Below are 19,508 nucleotides of genomic sequence, written 5' to 3'. Positions count from 1 at the left end.
TACGCGCCCGAAGGGCGCGACGAAAAATACAACTGAATGATGAAATTTGTGGCTGACACTAGCATTTTAGGCAATGATGAGCCGGTGTCAAAATTCAAAAACACACTGACCCCCCTATTGGGCATTTCAAAAACATGGTGACCCCCCCCCTATCACCAAAGTCAAAAACAGGGTGACCCCCCCCCCCCCCCCATGAATCCACCGGCCCCCCCCCCCAGGCTGAAGAAACTGACCAGTCCCCTTAGATTCATTCATAACAACTTCATTGCATCACTTTTTGTACAATATAGTATGCTGACTGCCTTGCCAAGACAATCTCGCATTGGATTCCGACTTCTATTGATATGCTCATAAGAACGACATGCGTTCGGACGTGAATAGAGAGAAGGCCGGTTGGAGTGAAAATCTTGAGTAGCCCTTGGAAAATAAGCTGAAATATGTAAACGAACCAACGATTTTGTTAACAAAAGGATATAAGGAATGAGCAATAATCGGAGTTCAGGCACGTATATCAGGTAATTTTATTGCATTACGGTCACTTTGGTTTATTTTGCCGTACAAAGTCCCGACCCAAGTTGGGTAGCCGTAATTGACCCATTTTTGCAATGAGGTGGCCCGCAGCTATCTGTGGCGGCGTTGACCTTTTGATGATCCACATAGACGCACGCTTCCCCGCCACAGAGATAGCTGCCTTTCCACAGCTAATAGCAACAGTAATAGCAGTGACAGCCATACAAAACTAAATACCTCAGTGGAAAAGGGCGGTTCAACATGCCACATGCAATCATGTATGAAGTCGTTTTTAAAATTATGAAGACAGTACAAGCAGCATCCGATAATTTGCTGTTAATATATAAATAAAACATTGCCACCTTCAAGCTCGGCATTGCTGACAGCAGAGCTAACCAAAAAATAGCCATGTATTTGTGGGACAAAAAATGTGTATAAAGTTTGTGCAAGGTACCTATGTACAAAACGAATATCAAGGCAATCTGGCTTGAGCTTTGAGTTGTAGCATTTTGACAGAGTTGGCCTTTTAAACCTAAATTAAAAGTTTATGAAACGAAACATGTTTGTTTGAACAAGTTCACATGTCCAGACTGTGATGCATCAGCACATCATACATATGGTAGTAGTTATAAGTTAATGTGGGATAACGCTGTGTGAAAAATATGTGCATCTTTGATGGTCATTGGTGGCCGTATTGGGTCATATCACCAAACATATTAATGCGCACATGTATGACATGGGTTTATTTTCTTGTACCAACTTTAAAAGAAATTGGTTGAGGCGTGTCTGAGTATAGCTCCATACATGAAAAAAAATTGTTACAAATTTAAATGGTCGCCACGCAGCCATATTAGATAATATCACGAAACAAATCAACATGCATATGTATGACATAGGTCAATGTCCTTGTACCAATTTTGAAGGATATTGGTTGAAATATGTCTGAGTTACAGCTCGAGACATGAAGAAATCGTAACAAAATGGGTGCCATGCCGCCATATTGGATCGCTTCCTGAAACAAATTCATGTACATATATATGACATCGATCAATGTTTTTGTACCAACTTTGAAAGAAATTGGTTCACACATGTCTGAGAAATGCTTGCTGAGGGACACACAAACGCATGAACGGACAGACACATGGACATGACCAAAACCACTACTTCTGGGGGGACTAACAAACACCTGAATGTAATTATAAAATATTTAAATATACGGGCATTCAGGGTGAATATATTACATCAATTTGATTATAGTTTCTAGTCCTCTTTCTACTTATATAATAATTTTTCAGACAATCAACCCGCAAGGCAGTTTATATGTGTTGACAAATATGTTATCTTTTACAAGCACATTTTATTTTATTTTTTTTATTTTTTTTAATTTAGACTTTATTTAATCTCGATAAACTGTTGAGCCAATGGCTCTTCTCACACAGTGTCGAGAAATCATTAAAATTTACAATATATACATTAAAAATTGCACACATCCATGAAGACATGAAAGGCAAAACATACAATAGGTACAAAAAACAAATGGACAAATGGACAATAAACAATATTACACTACTGACCATCTGTGTCACATAAAAAATGAAATTTACATTTGTCTTTAAAAGCCTGTAATGAGGAGCATGACTTTAAGTCAACCGGTAAACTGTTCCATATTTTTACACCACTGTATGTAAAACTTTCTTAAAGAAATGTGTTCTATGTTTTGGAATGTATAAATCTTCTCTGGCAGCAGATCTAGTATTCGAATATTGTGTATCCTTTTAAAAACATTCAAATAATCTGGAGCTAAATTGTTTTGTACTTTATACATTAAAATTGATTCATGATATAAAATCCGTTTTCTGAATGGCATCCAATTCAGTGTACGGAATAAAACTTCACTAGAAGTATTAAAATCACAATCTAAAAGAACTCTCGCAACAGCTTTCTGGAGTCGCTCAATGCGTCCTAAAAGTTTGATAGAACAGTGACCCCATATGTTGGAACAGTAATCAAAATGGGGTAAAATAAAACAATTATAAAAACTCATCATGGCCCTTTTAGTTAGAAAGGGGCGAATACGCTTAAGGGGCACATAGCAAACTTTTCTTGATTTTTCATGAGCAATAGATGACATTGACTTAAATACATAACATACACAACCAATATATGTTTACATTTTGCCCATACACCAGATACAGGGAGAGATTTCAACATACAACCATTAACTCAGAAACCCTACAGGGAAAAGTAACCATTGTTTTCTTCCACTTTTGGGACAACTTACAAAACTTACACAAGGATGATGACATTGAGGTCAACTTAAAAATCTTAACTGTAGTGAACTTGACTTTTCCTTTCACATCTTCAACTGAGATACACTGGTGGATCGTCAGATATCCTTGGAGGGGGGTCTGGAAGATGATGCGGTAGCATTGTATTTTGTTACCTGATCAATTGTACATTATTTTGCCCCTCTCCTACCTTTTGTATTTGCTTAGCCTTAATGGCTGTTTTTAATTGACATTTGCTGGGAATCATTTTTTTACTGAATATCTTCTAGACCCTCCCCCAAGGATATTAAATGCTCCACCCCTTGGAATTGACCATGTTTACATACAGGGATAGAATGACCAGATGGCAGGAAATGAAATATGCGAACTATTTACAACCTTGATACTCTTAAACATTGAAAAAAATAATGAATATATTTTTAGGAGACTAAAACTACTAAAATGACCTTAAACTTTGCTTTCTAAAAAATTTTTCGCTGCATTAGAACTCCAAATATAGTTTACCTTATCAAATGCTTACTCAATCGCCACATTATGTACACTAAGTTCCTGTATGTATAAAATCGCCAAAAATAAGAAAATCTTTTCACAATATTTATTAATTTCGTCATATCAACACAATCTGAATAAGTTATGGTACTACCACTCAATGGAACCTTCATGCCAGCATTGGAAGTGGTTGTTCTAAAGATATTTTTTACCAAGAACAACAAAGAAAAAAAATATTACGATTATTCATCTCATTCTGACATGGCCATATATATATGAGAACATTTGTAAGGATTTACAAACCAAACTCAAAGTTAGGAAAAATCTTCACAAAAACACAAAATTGAAGATATTTCTCTGAAAATTTAAAACAAGCAACCCAGCAGCCAATAGAGCTCCTTTGTATTATGTAGAGAATAACTTTTTGTGACACATGTGTTGATGAAGGAGGAAATTTTTGATAGCCTACTTCAGGTCGGCCTGACCAAAATGGCAAAAATTGCTGTAAACGTATATAACATAATTAAAGATGTTATCATAATTTGAACATATTCGATTTTTTAAAATCACCTGTAAGAATATGTCTACTAAATATCAAAGCTATTAGCCAATTAGTTTTTGAGTAATAAATGTGTGACCAAAAATGGCAAAAATAGCCCCCAAAATATAACTAGCCGATTTCATCCTAATATCAATATATCATAATAAGATAAACCCTAGCAACCTGTATACCAAATATCAAAGCAATCAGACACGTAGTTTTTAAGAAAAAATAATGACCAACATTTGGGAAAATTGCCCCAAAAATTACGAAAATTTCACTACAATTTGTTCAAACTTGACTGAGGTCATCCCGAGGAATATGGATACCAACTTTTGAAACAATTGGACAAGCGATATCAGAGAAGAAGATTTTTTGACTAAAAAATCAAAAAATTACCCAAAATACAATTATGTAAATTTCACCCCAATTTGTACACATCAAATTTAGAATACCTAAAGAAAGCTGCATACCAAGCTTCAACCCAATATAACTAACGGTTACAGAGTTTTAGCAATTTGCAGATTTTTTCTTCTTTCCCCTAATTTGCATGTTTTTGACGCTGGCATATGCATTTCATTTGAACAAACTTACATCTCCACCCCTGCTAGCTGTGGAAATGCAGCTATCTGTGGCGGGGTAGCGTGCGTCTATGCGGGTCATCAAAAGGTCAACCCCGCCTGGCGGGGTTGACCTTTTGATGACCCGTATACATGTACGCTACCCAGCTACAGATAGCTGCAGTTCCACAACTACACCCCTGCATGCATCTGTACACCAAATAGTACAAACATACATACACACACAGACATGCAAATGAGATGTAAATGAACTGACTCACCTTATAAGATAAGCTTATATACATATACCAAGTGCAAGCTAATAGGTTCTGTACCCCATCCCAATATGCACGGGTATATTAGTGATTATAGATGCCCTTTGGTACAAAGGTTCTGTACCTTTGTGCAAAGGCCTGTCAGGTTATGCCATACCATATAAATACATGTATTTACAATAATAGTTAATAAGTTAATATTTCCTAGTCTTTTGGATAAGAAATTAATTTTCAGCCTGACATGGTCATTTTCTATATGCTGTGCTGTAACACATGCTATATACCATGGACTCTAACAAAGATCTATCTAAAAATGCTTCCATAACTGTAATTTTGAAGATTGGCAAAGAGATAGCAGGAACAACGGTTCTAGGATTGAATCTTTCGCTACAGCCACATAGTCAAAAGTAAGTATGTTAAACGTACCTTGGTAGTCTGATTGAATCCACTGCATTCAGTTTTACTCATGACGTAATCAAAGAAAGTCATTAAATATGCAGAAATGAGCTAATTATGATAATAGCCAATAACTTCCAGCATGACTAAAGAATCGCTACAAGGACGCTATCGTTGGGAGGGACGTAAAATAGTGATAGCGTCCTTGTAGCTTTTCTTATGACATCTACATTACGTTTGAACCAACAGCAACACAACAGTTATGTTCGTTGAATTTTATTGGTCAACAAAAACATGACTAATAAACATAAATAACAATACAAACAACAACAACCAGATGTCTGGGTACCCTGTGGTTGCAGCTTGTAGTCTGAGCCATAAATTCATACGAATTAGTTTGACTTTTAGCGGCTATTGTAACACTAGCAAGTTTTATTTTCGTCGTTTATGCGGAAAATGCGAATAAATATTTATTTATGCGTATTAATGAGGGAACAAATGACGTCATTTGCAATAAGCGTTGTTGAAAATGTGAAATTCATATATTACAATGGACATGCTAACGATATCACCAAAGAACAGAATGACTGAATACAATTATACATACTGATTTTACATTTCATTTTTTGTTTTAACTTTGTCTCCGGAGGGGGGACACCATGCTTTGGAAGTTGGAAAGGGGGAAGTCACCCTGTTTAATTTTGGAAGTTGGAATAGGGGAGTCACGCTGTTTTAGAAAGTACAAAACGGGGCGGGGGGTTCCGGCCACTTTTTGATGTCTGCAAAAAATCCACCACCCTTTGGCCGAAGAAACTGACCATGCAGTCCTTAAACCATGAATTGTTTCCACTTTCCCTGACTTTGCATGGAGTTTCTTGCCAAACGTTTTAATAACACACAGATATATTGATGACCTCTTAATTTTGAATAATCTAAACATATCAAATTATCTGAATTATATTTATCCAGATGAGTTAGAGATCAAAGAAACAACAGAAAATGCGAATTCAGCATCATACCTTGATCTGTTTATCCAAACAAGACATCATGCTCTGTACACAAATCTATATGACAAGAGGGATGGTTTTAATTTTAAAATTATTAACTTTCCCTACTTGTCGTGCGCATGCAACATTCCATCTGCATGCTCCAGCGTAATGTGTACATATTTCACAGCTCCTTAGATCCTGTAGAGCTTGCGAGTCATATGATGATTTTCGAGAACGACAAGCCTCATTGGCTTTTATAGGTTAGTGAGACAAAGCTTCTCGGAAAGTAAACTTGCAAGACCTTTTAAGAAATTCTATGGTAGATATGGAGACATGTATTCCAAATATGACACAGCTGTTACGCAAATGATACGTGACAGTATTCCCAACTTTTACCTTTTACGGTAGCTTCATTGAGTTGCCATTGATTTTGACACTTCACATGTTTCAGGGGCCATGCTTTACGGGTGTAGCATGCTAGCAGGGTATTCTTCCCATTCCGGACACCTGGTACCACCACTTATTATTGTATTCGTGGTTCAAGATGGTCCTTCATTATCTTGTAAATATTTTCTTTTTCATATTTTATACACAAGGACTAGTAATTTATTACCTTGTATGATTTGGATTATTGAATTTGTTTTGACGTCCTATTGCTACTCCCAGGTGGATATGCTTGCTGGTGGACATCCAAGTCCCCGAGGCTATCAACAACCTGATTTAATCGGTAATCCTTTCATGAATAACAGAATAAAGAATACCGGTTTGGGTCAAGACCGGATCGACAAAACTACCCCTGAAGGAACATCCTGGGCAAATGCTTCATCAGTTGGACTGAGCCCACTGGTAATTTTAACTGATTTTGTGAAAGAGAACATAGAGTGTGATTGCTCTGTGTCACCCTGTCACACAAAGAATTGCATAACCTGTGCCGTTCTCATTCCAGACATTGTGAAACAGAGTAACTTTTCTAAAAAACTATATCACACAAAGGCCTTTAAACCTTTCGTGCCAATGAAGAAACATCATTTATGGCATAGAATGTACTTTGTGTGGTCTTTTATACGTAGGGAGACAGGAGAAAAACTATCCAATTTTAATGCCGCCTGCAGTTTATTTTGAATTTCAAAGAATACTGATGAAGATACAACACCCCTCAAATAGTCCTTAACTTAGCAGGAGTTATCGTAAACAACGCGATCACCACTGGATCACTAAGCTTGGTACAGCTATACCCTATGGCTGTAATGATAACATTCTTAGTGTTGGCAACCTCTCAAGCCGTAGGAGTAATAGTGTCAATGTCATGGGTTTATTTAGTTCTCACCCAGGGAGGAGACGTAGCCATGGACATAGGCACAATAATAAGACCAATTATCCCAAATTCAGTGATCTTTTGCCTTTATTAACTCAACCTTCAGGTGTTCATAAAATACGAACTGCGTTGTTTGGATACTCACTGCCTAAGTTACGATCATTACAGTCCAGTGTTGAAATGATGGGTATAACTAACCCTGGAACACCTGAATATCGGTTAGTAGCTAACATATGTGATATAGCTAACATATGTGATATAGCTGTCGAGACGGAATGTTCCAACACTGACCAAAGATTATTTTTTCCATTGCGGTTTGTAAACAAAGGGATTGACAAAATCAACATCAGCAATATTTTTCACAATAAGCAAGTTATAGATAAGATTCCACCATACTTCAAATTCCAAGAATCCCTTAATGTTTTCCTATTCATACAGTAAGAACATAGGCACGAAACTTTTCAATTACAATAAGGTCTTAAAGAACTTTGATACCAGCAATATTAATAACACCACTTGCAATTGTTTGTCATATCCCTTTTGTTACAAACCTCTAGGTCATGTAATAACGTAACCGCTAACTTTAACATCATTGATAATAGCAAACTCCATGACATGCAGCTGTTCCAGTTTGGCCCTAAATATCGTGGGTCACCTAAAGTAAAATTAACTTAAATTTTAAGACCATATTGATGCTGCAGAATCTTTTGCAAGGAAGTGGGCAGCACTTGGAGATGTTCACGTAGAATGCCTTTCGGACTGGTTAAGTGCTGTCTGAGATAAGGTGAAATCCCGCATTGTACGTCTTCATGCTTCAACTACAGTCATTAACACAAAATTAGCCTTTGTAGACCCTGCAGTACGCAAATGCCATAGGTGCCTTGCATGATGAATATGTTGTCTTACCACAAGGGCGCCAGGAAAAACAAACAAACAAACAAACAAATAAATGATTAAATAAACAAACAAAAATTAACAAACATACAAACAAGCATACAAATACATAAATAAATCATAAACACACACAAATATAAAGAAATAGATAAACAAACAAACACAACACATCGACAGTTGAATAAATAGCAAACATACAAACAAATAAACAAACAAATGTATACACACATGCATATACATAAGTATAATATATATATATTATATTTATATAATGTGCATGTGTGTATACATTTGTTTATTTGTGTGTATGTTTGTGTGTGTGTGTATATATATATAATGTATGTATGTGTGTGAGTAAGTGCTAGAGACAACAGCATATTGAGAAAAGATTGAAATGGTTGACTGAACAGCTCATGCAAATATGCGACGATAGTGGTACTGCCGTCGCATGTTGAATATGTTGCATGAGCTGTTCAGTCAATCATTTCACTCTTTTATTAATATGCTGTTGTCTGTAACACTCACACACATACATTATATACATACACACACAAACATACAAACAAATAAACAAACAAATGTATACACATATGCACATATATAAATATAATATAATTAATGTGTATATATATTTATATACATCTATATTACATTTATATATATGTATGTGTGTATACATTTGTTAATTTGTTTGTATGTTAGTTATTTATTCAACGTGCAATGATAATGTATGTTAGTTTTTTTGTTTATCTATTTCTTATGTTTGTCTGTGTATTTATTATTTATGTATTTGTATGATTGTTTGTATGATTGTTTATTTTTTGTTTATTAATTAATTTATTTATTTGTTTTTCCTGGTCCCCTGTGGTCGTACCTGCAGACAAAGCCTCTAACAACATTATTTTTGTCTGCAAGAGCTATTATATTCAGTGCTTAGTGGTTGAACTGAAACTTCATTCAGATCAGAGAAATAACGCATATTCTCTTTCGACCTCATGCGAAGAAGATATTTTGCTTAATCATGCATCCGTGATGAGAGAGTTTGGCATATCCTTAGCCAGTGATGACAATGTACTGCCACACCTGTACTGGATTCCCAAGATCCATGATAACCCTTATAAACAACAGTTCATAGCAGGTTCCAGCAAGTGTATGACAAAACGTTTATCACATCTATTGACCATTATTTTAACTGTACTTTAGCTCAAGCGAGCCTATTGGTGTGGATATTTATGAGAGTGACATTCGCACTCGCAGCTCTCCGCTGCAAATGTGACAAAATACAATATACCAAACTGTAAAATACAATACATGCAACTAGCCCACACGGGCTTACAGGTCACTTCAAAGCATTAAAAGTAAAATAAATTAGCACAGGTGATACAAAAAGGTTTTCCTGACAGTATAAGCTGCTTCGACAAAGCGTGCTGACGGTCTACAACAATTTGTAAATAAGAATTTTAACTTTTCAGGGTCTGATAAGTCACTGAAGTTTGCTAATTTTTCTGTAATTTTGCCACATAATATTCTACGATGATGGCCATATGCCTTACAGTAGAACAGAAAATGCGTTTCCGTTTCTTGGGTATGCAAATCACAAAGTTCACAAATTCTATCTTCTACGTTTAGGTCTTGAAATCTACCCGCTTCAATACGCAGGGGGAGGGTACCTGATCTCCACTGAGCAATGAGAGACCTCTGGCTCCGACATAGATTTACCTTTAGGTGCTCTTCAGATCAGGGCCATAGGTCTCTTTAAAAGTTACGTACGTACGTAGCTTGGGTTTGCTCTGTACAGAGCTATAGCCCATTCCTGTTTTGTGTGATTATATAATAGGTCCTTTACCATGGACAGATTACATCACAGTCGCTCGAGAGCTATTCAGCTCTGGGACTATTCGCCCCATAGACGAGTGTACAGAAGCGAGAAACAACCTCGTTGTTTCTCGCTATGTCAGCCCTTCCTAATTCATGAAAACATCATAAATCTCTGGGGACCAGTTATTATTATTAATGTTAAGATCCCAAATGAAAACTTTCTTCGTGAGCCTGTTATCAGGCATCTCAAGTAACCTGTTCCACATTCCTATCATATTCAACTTCCGTCTTTCCCGTGAAGAGGCCCATCCCGTATCTCCAGTAATGGCGTGAATGGGAGCAAAGCGATTAACCCCAAGGTAGAAACGAATCGCTCTACTTTAGACTGAATCGCAGCACCTGAATATCTTAAAGCCCCATACTCCACTGCACTAATCCATAACGGGAACAACTCCTATATTAAATATATACGAGTATGTACCAAACCCCATGTCTTTAAGGAGGGAAAACTTAGACATTATGGCACCCAGGCCTCTTCCAGCAGAGACAGCAAGTGTAGACGCAGTAAAGTCAAAATTCAAGTGCTCATGAAAAATAACCCAAAGGTATTTATATCTTGTATATTTATCTGTATAGGTAAGGACTTTGTTTCCGAGGCAAAATTTAAAAGTACTACGTTGTATATGAGTTGGTCTAAAATGAACGACCTGTGATTTAGAATCATGGGCTACCATACGCCATTTTAAACACCAATTATGAACAACTGACAACAATGATTGTAAATTTTCTTCGTTTTCGGCTAAAATGACAATATCGTCTGCGTATAGAAGAATAGACACCTTGAAATCTTTAACTGGGATCCCTAAACGTAAGTCATTGATACTCACTGCTAAATCATTGATGTATACAGAAAATAACGTAGGTGATAAAACATCACCTTGTCGTACGTCACTCTGTATATTTACTATTGACATTGACGCTGCAAACAGGTGCTCTGTAAATACACTTGATCGCTCTAAACATTTCCCCACAAGCCCAAAATACCTTAATTTAGAGAATAACAACTGATGATTGACGCAATCAAAAGCTTTTTTCAAATCAATAAAGCAAGTATATGTCTGAAGTCCTACGTTTTTGCGATTGCGAAGAATGGATGACAAGGTAAACACATGATCGTGACAACTTCTGTTTCTGCGAAAACCGTTTTGCTAATCAACTAACATATTATTATGATCCAAATACTTCATAATTCTATTGTTCAGAACAGCACTATACAATTTGTAAACTGTACAGAGAAGACTAATTCTGCGATAGTTAAGTGGTACTCTAGGATCGCTCAATGCACTTTTTGGAATTGGAGAAATAATGGCCTTAGACCATACGGCATAAGACCTTCATCAAAGCAAAGCTGAAATAGTGTCCGCAGAAATGAGATGGTAGCGCTGTTTTTAAGAACCTCGTAAGGGATTCTATCTATTCCTACTGCCTTCCCCTTTGCTGAACGTGCTGCCACTATTTCAACCTCGTCTTATGTAATATCATTATTGAGCTCATTTTGGCCATTAACTTCATACAGAGGGACTTCATCAATAAATTTCTCAGTGCATCCCCTAACTCTTTCATAAAAACCGTCATCAAAGTTTTCATAGGCACCAAAGCCCATGTAGAGCCCTTTAAAATCATCTTTCCAGCGTCAAAGTACTCTACTTTCATCTGTAACAATATTTCTGCCGTCATTTTTAACAACTTCCATGGGAATACATGAGCGCTTTCGCGGGCCCAGATTATTTAGCGAATTACCAGAATGAATTCGGGTCACTCGAGATGACGGACTCCAAATCGTTCTGTAACTATTTTTGATGAGCACGTTTGGTCTTCCTCAGAGTTTTATCAAATAGATGCCTAGCATTCAGAAAGTCCGCTCTTCGGTCCGACTTTTAGATAACTCTTTTCTTTGAGACGCGTCTGTCGCCAGAGTCTATCCAGCTCGTCATTCCAACAAACAGCTCTTTTCCGCTGAAATTTACGAGTGGCCTTGGAAGTGGAAGTATCCAGATAAGGGGAGAACCATTTGATTTCGGGGGGGGGGGGTATGGAGGAAGTGGGTATGGGAGCAATTTTTTTTCCTGTCAGAGTGACAGCATTTGTTTTTCTACAGTCAGACCTGCATCAATTTTTTTTCCAAATGGAGTAGCAGTGCAAATTTTTTTTATTGGTCATCAAGTTTGTAATGCGTTGTATATGAGGGAGTCGTCATTATTTACGGCCTGAAACTCCGAAATTTTGAGTGCCCCCCCCCCTCGCCAGCCATGATGAATTTGAGTAACCTCCCTCTCTAACTATGAAATTTTGACTGACCCCCCCTCCACTTAAAAAGTTAAATACCAATACATGTAATTGTAAAATTTACAAAATACAGCAACAGTAAAGACCTTTCAAATCCAGGCTGATGTACCCTGCTAGACTATCATTAGTTATCTCATGATGGTTCAAAAAAGGTGAACCCATCAAAATGAAATTCAAAGTCACAATAAAATAAAGATATAAAAGCTCACCCAGTATCTAACTATATATGTTTAATTTGGATGGGTATTATGACAGGGTTTTCACTAGGATATCTGACCCGGCAGAATTTGAAAGTACAGGGCGAGAACACGCGAGAGGCTTAGGGGGAAGTGTCACAGGGGCTTGCCCCTATCTTGCATGGAAACTTTTAAGATATTGATTTCTCACATTCCTGGCTGCTGGGAGTGCGGGATCGAGAGTGTGGGAAAAATCGATCCCACACTCTCAGAAACCGTCCCACACTCTGCAGTAAATATTACACGACCTCTGATTGGATGATAAGCAGTCTGTTTTGTTCCACGCGCAAAATGTTATCCAATGGCACGACGAGTAACACACGGACTAGAACTACAAAGTAAGCAGGTCAAAGTACAGCGGCAGACGACAGAGTTGTCACGATTTTTGATAATATTGTACGTGTCCAATATGAATTTAACGCATTTTGTGGTCATGTGAGAAAAAGAATCTCACACACAAAGGACCTGGGATCAGATTTCTCACACTCGTTGGGGATATTTTGTCTCACACTCGCCTGCGGCTCGTGTGAGACAAAATATCCCCAACTCGTGTGAGAAATCTGATCCCAGGTCCTTGGGGGTGTGAGATTCTATTAGTCTGCAATGGTGCAGTCTGGTTAAATCTGAGAGGTGTTTTTTAATTTTTTACTAAGTGAAACTGTTAGAATACCCCAAGGGGGAGAGCACGAGAGGGGGGTTCCCCCTGTCGTATTGAAAATTTTGAGAAATTGATATGTTTAATGGTGCAATCTGAGAGGAGTTTCAGTTTATTTGCACTCGGTAAAACTGTTTGAAAATGACATTGAACACTGATATTTTTACATTTTTTGCATGATCAGTGTTTGAGTCACAATATTCAACAACCAAACAATGACAATACAATTTGTGAAAAACAGTTCTGTTTGCCAGAGACTGAAGACAAATGAATATACAGGAACGGAAAATCTGTGACCTTCTTGTGTCATTTCTCCAGCTGCCAGCTTCTAATGAAAAGCCGGAATATGGTATGTTTAACTGTCAAAATGGTCATTGAACTGAGGTAAATTAAAACATGTTTCTGTGATAATAAAGGATGAATTCACAACAGTTCAGTTTTGTCCTAGATCCTGTGAAAATTTTGAGAAATTGATGTGCGCCACGGTGCAGTGTAGTGCAATCCGAGAGGTATTTTCAATTTGTCTTTTACCAGTAAAACTGTTAGAAGACCCAAGGGGGAGAGCACGAAAGGGGGTGCCCCCTCTCGCATTGAAAATTTTGAGAAATGGATGTGTGCAATGGTGCAATCTGAGATGTGTTTCAATTTATTTCGCACAAAAAATTGAGTAACCCCCCCCTTCTTCCTCTCCACATTTTGAAGTTTTCAAATTTTTTAGTGACCCCCTCCCCCCTCACATTCCTCCGAATACATGGTGAGACACCGGTGAATCGATAGTGCTTTGACCCTGGTCATGTGATCTCAGTCCTGGGCCGGTAAACCAGTTTGTTAATTGAGTGATTCGGCTTAACGGTGTCTTAACGCTAGTTTATTGACTCCTGTCTTGTGTTTTAAATTTTCACAATTTACAGAAGTCAAATAGTCCCCTTTAGATAGTGCCTATGCCATTGAGATATTGCAACAGAAATCCTGAAATATGATTTCTTGGGTCAGAAAAGGGAAGGAAAACATTGAGTGTACTGAGGTGTAAAGTAGACCTATGTAGTGCATGCTTATATCATAAGTGCTGGGGAAAAAACATAAGAATTGCTTGTGGTAAAAACATTTGCGCCGTCTATCGCGGCGCGCCGGCAAAGAATACATGAGAATAAGGTTTCCAAATTTTGCTAATTTCTGGTGCATCGTGACAATTTTTTTTTCACTTCTGTCTGTTATGACATTTTTTTTTCTCAGGCCATGACAGAATCAATTTTTTTTTCTCACCTGTTGACAAATTTTTTTCCTTCTTGAAATCCTCCATACCCCCCAGAAATAAAATGGTTCTCCCCTAACTAAGCTTGTCATCATCTCTGTAAATAAAGCTTGGCACAATTTTGCATAGATATCATCGATGCTTACTTGTCTCTGCCTATTACACAACAAACTCTTGTGAAAATTATAACTGTCAAGCTCAACCAAGCGTATTGATCTGTTGACAAAAGAACAAAAAAGATCCGAAACAAAAGATAGCAATGGATATTCCTAGTCATTCTATTGACTTGACCTTTGCATGGAAATCGCTTTTCACCATCGCACTTTGCATGGCAAGAGATATCCAACGGACTAAGCATTATTACTTGGGGTGTTTAAGGAGTGTGAGGGACTGCGCAAAAACGGTTGTCAATGGAATGCTATGTTGGAGCATGGAGGGAGCATGGACGTAAAATGCTATGGTTGAGTACAGTCCCCAGTTGAGGGACTGTGGCTGGAGGGAGCATGGACGTAAATTTTACGTTTATGGAAGGAGAAGGGACAAAGGTGTACATAATTTTCGTGACAATTAATGGAAACTACGGACAACTTTTTCGGAAACCCGGCGGCTTGGTGATTAGCGAGACACGTACACTGGACGCTATGGCCATTTACCACTACAGATCGGTCGAGTCCACAGTCACCCGTGATCTATTCAGCTCTGGGACTATTCGCCTATAGACGTGTGTACATATGCCTGGTTTTCAGGCATATGTACACACGTCTATAGGCGAATAGTCCCACGGGTGACTGTGGTGCGAGAGTCACACGGCAATGGGATTTTTAAAACGTATTTTGTTTCGCTTCATTTGGAATTATTCGTAATACATTCATTTGGATTTGAATGTTGGATTTTTCTTAAATCACACTTAACACTCACTCAAACCAGAACACATTTTGCTTTATTTGATTCGTTTCGACATGGCTATTTATCTGAAAACTGTAGCCGCGTGTGGCTGGCACATGGCAGCCCCTCACATCCCTCGGCCACCCCGAATTTATAGAAAATAAGGTATAGTCCGCTTTTGAAGGATCTATTACATAACTTGTATTTGACAAGTTCGAAAACATTGGTTTGGTAGCACCTGCTCGTAAACAACCGGACCCAGCTTGCAAAATTGGCCAACTACGGGCATTTGAGGCCTTCGTTTCACAAGTCTTTCCAGGGAAAATAGATGCGAGCTGATCAGTGTGAATTCATCGATGTATGAAGAGCAGTGAGATATTTGTCGGTGAGTCCTGCTTTTTACTAGATAATATACCTCAATGGTTCGTAATCAACGCTAAGGGAGCCATCAGTAATTACACAGGCGGCCCAATCACTATTAATAAGCTTATTATTGAGTTTTCTCAGTTTTCTCTGTCACTGTCAGTCCCTCTCCTTTTCTTCATGCTCTGACTGATCGTAGTAATAAAAGAAATGACTATATAGCCTAACCTATAGCCTCCTGACTCTTTATGTATTTTACACCCCATTACAAGGACGCTTATCTCTCATATCACATCTTGTAATTAATTAGTCAACACAACTAATTATGCTAATCCGTTGACTTATCAAGAGTTGGCAACATTGCAAAGATAGAGATGTAAATGAAAAAGGAGTTTTAGTAACCTTTCCTATCTTTTGCGATGTTGACTAACCCATAAAATCCCTGATAAGTCCACGGATTAGCATAATTAGTCAAGTTGACTATTAATTACAAGATGTGTGTATATGAGAGATAAACGCCCTTGTAATGAGGTGTAAAATAAATAAAGAGTCAAGAGGCTAGGTTAGGCTATAAAGTCATTTATTTTTATTTACTACGATCAGTCAGAGCATGAAGAAAAGGAGAAGATCTGATCATGGAGGTAGTAGGAGAGGAGCCCCAATGCCTATTGTTCCTTTTGACGCATGTCAGTGGTGGCGTTTGTTCTGAGCGCTGTAATCTCTTTACATACAGTTACGGTGTTCGGGTACTCTCGATAATCTACGGACATGATCGGTTACGGCATGCGCATGCGTAGGCAAGTCCGCTTTTGTCAGCGACGCGTCTCATTCAACATGGCGTTCTCCGGCAACGACAGCTGCATTGACGACATAATTGGCGATTTTCCTTCAGTATGGGAAGATTTACCAGAGATGGAAGGCAAGATTACTCCGAATTCAACAGAAGTATTTTGCATTTGTAACGGAGTGGAAACAAGTACCATGATTGCCTGCGACAGCCCTAAATGCACGGTGGAATGGTTTCATTACGGTTGTGTTGGCTTGACAGCTGAGAGCATCCCAGATGGATCGTGGATATGTCCGAAATGTTCTGGTAGGCACATTTGTCTTTCTTCCTCCAAATAATGTTTCTTTAGTCAAGGCAGGAAACTGATAAGCGAAACGGATTTGCGGTGCCTATAAAGTGGTGTCATTAAAGCTATTAGGAATATTAGGGCGCAAATTTATTTTGAATCCCTGCTATCTCCATGAATCAATCGGTACCAATCAATCTACCTCCAAGGACCAGGCAATTTCACCTTGTTGACTGTTTTGATTGTGTACGTGGGTATTATATATATAATATATATAATATATATATATAATATAATATTATATATATATATATATATATATATATATATATAGAAGAGAGAGAGAGAGAGAGAGAGAGAGAGAGAGAGAGAGATTCTCACCATTCAAACTAATAATTCTCAACTTCAGGAAAAGAAGTTAATCAAGATATGGGAACTGAGAAAAGTTTTGAAAATGAAGACTCTGGGAAAACACCCAAGACAAGGAAATCGATAAAAGGTATTTCAGTTTTGTTTCATGTCTGTTTCTACTTTCATGCTCTGTTGAAATGCAGTGTGGTACTAGTAATATGTAATTAACTCAACCCTATTTGTTTCAGTATTGAGGTAGTACTCTTTCCTACCTCAATGGTTTCAGCTTTTGTCCCCCAAAACATCGTTCCACCAGGTCGTACAACATTTGCGGTATATTGCCATTGGGTGACAATAGTAATACAAGTAATAACCATAATACTGGTTTTTGGGCAGTTTGCCATCTGACTATCAAGATTGCAGAAACCTTTAAGCCTTTGAAATTTGCTAATTTTCTTGAGTCTCGAAGTATAATTTCCTACTCACTGTAAATTACCTTGCGACACAGAATGTTAATGAGTCATGAGTCAAAAGATATACTTTGCGGGCACTATGTTTTTGAGTTGATGCCTGTTGTGTGTTTCTGTTGATTACATCTGAAAATCTCATGTTTATGGTTCCATTTTTTTCAGTGAAGTGTACCTCAAGCTATACCTTAGAAGATGCACTGTCATCCAGTGAAAAGCTTATGAAAACTGCTACAGAGGAGATCATCCGAAGTCCAAAACTGAGATTAAACCGTCAGAGGGCAAAAGAGATGGAGCCAGTTCTGAAAATGCTGACATCTTCAAATGGTAGCAAAGAACTTTCGAGTTTTTTGATTGAGCGTGTTTGGCAAAGCATTAGTTTTGATGAGATATCTCCCCAGTCTCTGGAAAACATGTGTTCAGCTTTTCATGGTATACGATTGGATGATGAAATTGAGAATGAATTTCTGGCATTTTTGTCATGTAATGAAATTTCGATTTCCTCTAGAACAGTAACTTTTCTTGTGCAATTTCTATTGACTCAACTTATGAAGTTATTATTGCAGGCCAAATGTAATGGCATTAATTGTACAACACTAGATAATGGTAAGGTAGATGGCCTCAGTAAGGATGAGGAGCAAGTTTTGAGGTATGTATCAGGTTTCATTCCACACAAATTGATATGTTTTTACAGAAGACATCAAGGTAACAAGTCCGCTCAGGCATGTCTGGCATTTTTAGAAACACTGCGAACAAATGCTGGCAATGACACCAGTATTTCATTTTTAAATTATACTAAGAAGTGGGTTGAACTTTTGAATAGGGGTGGCTTGTTTCAGGTAGATGATAGCTTTTATCTATTTATGAAGAAAGTTGAAGAAGTTGCAAAGCCCCATCTTGACTTGCAGAATGTTAGGGGATACAAGGACACCAATCTGAAATCTGTAATTTTGACAACTCTGCAGAAATCTGTATCTGTTATAAATGGATGGCATGTTTTATCCCAGGGTTTTAATCACACATTGTCACAGTCTTTATTTATCAGAGTACTTGAGTGTTATGTTGATATTAGATGCCAGTCATATGCCAGTATTTACATGTATTTGAGAAAGAAAAAAGATGAAAAGTTATCAAGAAAGGGTGAGAAAAGTTTTAAGGAAAAAGTTATGCTCATGATGTTCCCTTTGTGAAGATTGCAACCATTGACATTAAATGTAATGCAATAAAGTTTTTAAAAAAAGGAAATGTCACTACAAGTTTCATTTATTTTCCTCTCACACATGACCGCCTTTTATGATAAATACCCAAAATAATTATCATCAAAGTTACACATTGCACAAAGACTGACCCTGAATGTATGGATGGAATTGCATAAAAAGCATTGCACAGAAGTGAACAAGTTGTCATCAAAGTTACACATCGCACAAAGACTGACTCTGAATGTATTGGCAGAATTGAACAAAGACTGACTCAGAATGTATTGGCAGAATTGCATTCAACATGGCACAGAAATGAAAAGGAATATCGAGTGCTCGCTTGATAGTAATTGAATGGGCATCCTTGTTTATAGGCTGTCGATCACCAGTTAACACTCTCTCACTATTACACAATCTGCACAGCAATCTCAACTTCTTCATATGAAAATCCATTCTCTAAAGAAAAGAAAAAGCAAAAAAAAGATACAAAGAGAAGATATGACTTAAAACATTACTATATTTACACCATGCACAAAGGAATCTTGTCAATGAAAAATCTTTCCCCAAGATGGCATGTTGACGGCTGGTTTTAGTGTGCATTGACAGGCG

The 19,508-nt window shown here is 37.6% G+C and overlaps 1 protein-coding gene across 1 annotated transcript; it reads left to right on the top strand.

Annotated features, from left to right (window-relative positions):
* Positions 1 to 16,451: 16,451 nt before the first annotated feature.
* LOC139138776 (uncharacterized) lies at positions 16,452 to 18,948 on the top strand. Its single transcript, XM_070707301.1, has 3 exons — positions 16,452 to 16,905; positions 17,295 to 17,384; positions 17,869 to 18,948. The coding sequence occupies exons 1-3, from the start codon at positions 16,581 to 16,583 to the stop codon at positions 18,891 to 18,893; spliced, it is 1,440 nt and encodes a 479-aa protein (XP_070563402.1). The 5' UTR covers positions 16,452 to 16,580; the 3' UTR covers positions 18,894 to 18,948.
* Positions 18,949 to 19,508: the final 560 nt, after the last annotated feature.

Source organism: Ptychodera flava, chromosome 8, assembly GCF_041260155.1.
Source record: "Ptychodera flava strain L36383 chromosome 8, AS_Pfla_20210202, whole genome shotgun sequence".
NCBI lineage: Eukaryota > Metazoa > Hemichordata > Enteropneusta > Ptychoderidae > Ptychodera > Ptychodera flava.
The sequence above is the reverse complement of the archived record's forward strand: the minus strand, read 5'-3'. Positions and strand labels throughout refer to the sequence as shown.